Consider the following 2860-nt stretch of genomic DNA (forward strand, 5'->3'; position numbering starts at 1 on the left):
CCACTTATTATCTTCACAATAGCCCAACTTAAACTGTGGATCAAGCACTATATAATTGTTAATATTATAAATTTTAATCAGATTTATAATAAAATTATAATATTTTATATTTAACTTACCAGTAGCAATTGTATACATAGTAGTATCATCAGTTTTTTCATAATAAATCTCAAGTTTTTCTAATCCTGCTTTAACAGCAATTACCATAGTATCACTAGAGCTATCAAATTTTCACAATATGGTTCAGGTCCACCCATTAAATAATTATATATTGGTATATATAGCAGAAGAAAGCATTGGAATATTTTACAGATGAAAGTATTTTAGTAGTCTGCACGAATATCTGTTTTAATATAAAATAAAAAATTTTTAATTAATCATAAAGGTTAAACAAACAAATAAAACCTATAATAATTTACTTACCTTTAAAACAGAAATAATCTCTTTGATTTCATTCCATTCATCATCAGTAAGTCAATACTTCTAAGATCTCTATCTGAATTTACCATTGCATCTATTGCCTCTATTATAAAAGTAATATTATTATATATTAAATATAAATAAAAAGTAATTGTATTTTATAAATACTCTAATCTCACGCATTTCAAACGCACGGTTAAGCATATCAAAGGTGGAATTCCACCGCGTCTTCACGTCCAAAATAAGTTTAAGATCTTTAAGATTAGCTGCTTCAGAGTGACGCGCAAATCTTTCTAGGTGTTGTGGTGAAAGTTTTATTATTACTACAAGTTTACGAAGCTAAAATTATCATATAAAATTAATATTATTATAATTGAAAATTTCAAAAATAAATAATATAAATACAAAAAAATCAACTAACTTTTGGAATTATTTCTCCAGCATTTATAGTTGCATCAATATTATTCATGATATCATCCTCAGTTTGCGCATCACCAGCTTTTAATTGCTTTGGCAATGAGAATTGATAGCATTAAAAGAAATATTTTCTTTGTGACAAACATCTAAATATTTCATAAAAGTGATATTATTTGATGCATTATCACTTTTAACCGCAAAAACCTATTAAAGTTATAATGATTGATGAGATCTAAGTTCATATAAATATTATATAAATTATTTATTTACCTTTGCTAAAATCCTGAATTCATGACAACTTTTTACAAAAGCATTACAGAGGTTCTCACCAGAATGAGGATCAAAAAGATCTATAAAATCCAGTAATTTATCCTGTAGTCTTCAATCTTTTGTAATCCAGTGTGTTGTAATAGCTAAAAAGGCATAACTATTCATTGATATCCATGAATCTAAAGCTTCTGGTACACTCTATTAAATAATTAAATAATTTAATAATTTAATTTATTAAAAATTATTTACACGTATATTTAAAATTACCTGAAATAATTCCTTAATTTTTTTTTGTTCCACTTTAGAACTTTCTAATATATCATTTTTTAATGTATCTGCTGATGACACAAGTAAATCTGAATTGACCAGCTTGATCATCTGTCGAAAGTATTTATTTTCTAGTGTTGTGAACGGTTGATCATCATCATAGGTGAGGAAGGTTAGGTAAAGGGGGGAAAGCCTGAGCATTAATCAATAATTATCATATAAGGCAAGGAAGAAAGAATTATCCATTTGAAATGAACCAACGAAAATCTTTTTGTGTAAACTTAAAATGAAGGATGTAAATATTATAAAAATAATTTATATATTTTACTGTTTATATTAACTTACTTTAGATGGAAACTTGGATGACCTACAAATTCATCTAACGTACTTTAGCTTTCTATTATCAAATTCTTTTGCTTTTTTGGATTTTTATCTGGATAATTACGCTCTAAATGACGCCAAAGATTTGATGTATTAGAGTCTCCTCTCTTGCGAAGCCATGTTTTGTTTCTAAATATTAAGAAAGATAAAATGTTAGCATATATTTATACTATTTAACCTTATAAAATACTTATGTACAGTAATATGAAAAAATTTTTTGTTCTTTTTAAAAAAAATACTTACGGAAAGTTCAAACACTTAACTTCTCGACGAGTTTTTTCATTTTATGCTGTGATGAGAAGCTCGTTTTCTTCAAAAAGTTCTCTAATAAAAGTTCCCTTCTTAAAGAATTTCACTTTCCAAGAGAGGTTTTTTCAGCTTCACTCTTTTTTTTTAAATAAGATCATCTAATCATCTGATTATAACCCGGGTTAACCCGGACAGGGGAATCAATTTACCGTGGTAACACCAACAACTATATTATTAAAAATTCTACCCACGTGACCGATGACATTTAAAGTATGTGAAAAAAAATAATTTTGGGAATTGGGAGGCAAAAAAAAGCGATGGGTGTGATGCCGGTGATGAATATTTTAGGTCACGTGGGGTAGAAAATTTGTTGTTGGATCAAATCACAAAAACACAAAACGTCGTTCACCCTGGTGCTCGATGATTCTCATCCTGTTTATCTCGTTTTACATAATTTGGTTCCCAAGTCCTAGTGGATTTGCTTTATGCACACACCAAAAATTTCAAGCTCACGAGTTCTTTGATCATGGAATTTATGCTTTCTTGTCAAAATCAATTCTATTCATCAATTGGCTTCGACACACAGATTCCCTAAATTCATGGGAAAAACAACATGGTATCACCAAATCGAAAAGTAATTTCTTACGAAATCGCAGACGAAAATCTCAAAAGTTGAAGAAAGACAACTTCAAGATCGTTACGATATTCAAGTTCGATCTAGTCCTGCTCCCCCAAGGCGCAATATACACCCGTCTTTAAAGATTTATGACCATTCTAACCGCTACAACGATCGGTTGCGCATTGAATACTTACAAACGCATGAATCAATTGAATCATCATTTTATTCCACATTGAA

General features: G+C 28.9%; 1 protein-coding gene across 1 annotated transcript; it reads right to left on the reverse strand.

Annotated features, from left to right (window-relative positions):
- Nucleotides 1-256: 256 nt before the first annotated feature.
- OCT59_017032 (uncharacterized protein) lies at nucleotides 257-2038 on the reverse strand (the record flags this gene model as incomplete). Its single annotated transcript, XM_066146090.1, has 13 exons — nucleotides 257-343; nucleotides 424-443; nucleotides 507-523; nucleotides 589-594; nucleotides 644-759; nucleotides 842-928; nucleotides 982-1041; nucleotides 1108-1187; nucleotides 1266-1305; nucleotides 1375-1567; nucleotides 1720-1741; nucleotides 1820-1884; nucleotides 2019-2038. The coding sequence occupies 13 exons, from the start codon at nucleotides 2036-2038 to the stop codon at nucleotides 257-259; spliced, it is 813 nt and encodes a 270-aa protein (XP_066003816.1).
- Between the last annotated feature and the right edge of the window lie 822 nt (nucleotides 2039-2860).

This window comes from Rhizophagus irregularis, chromosome 25 (assembly GCF_026210795.1).
Source record: "Rhizophagus irregularis chromosome 25, complete sequence".
NCBI classification, from domain to species: Eukaryota; Fungi; Glomeromycota; class Glomeromycetes; order Glomerales; family Glomeraceae; genus Rhizophagus; species Rhizophagus irregularis.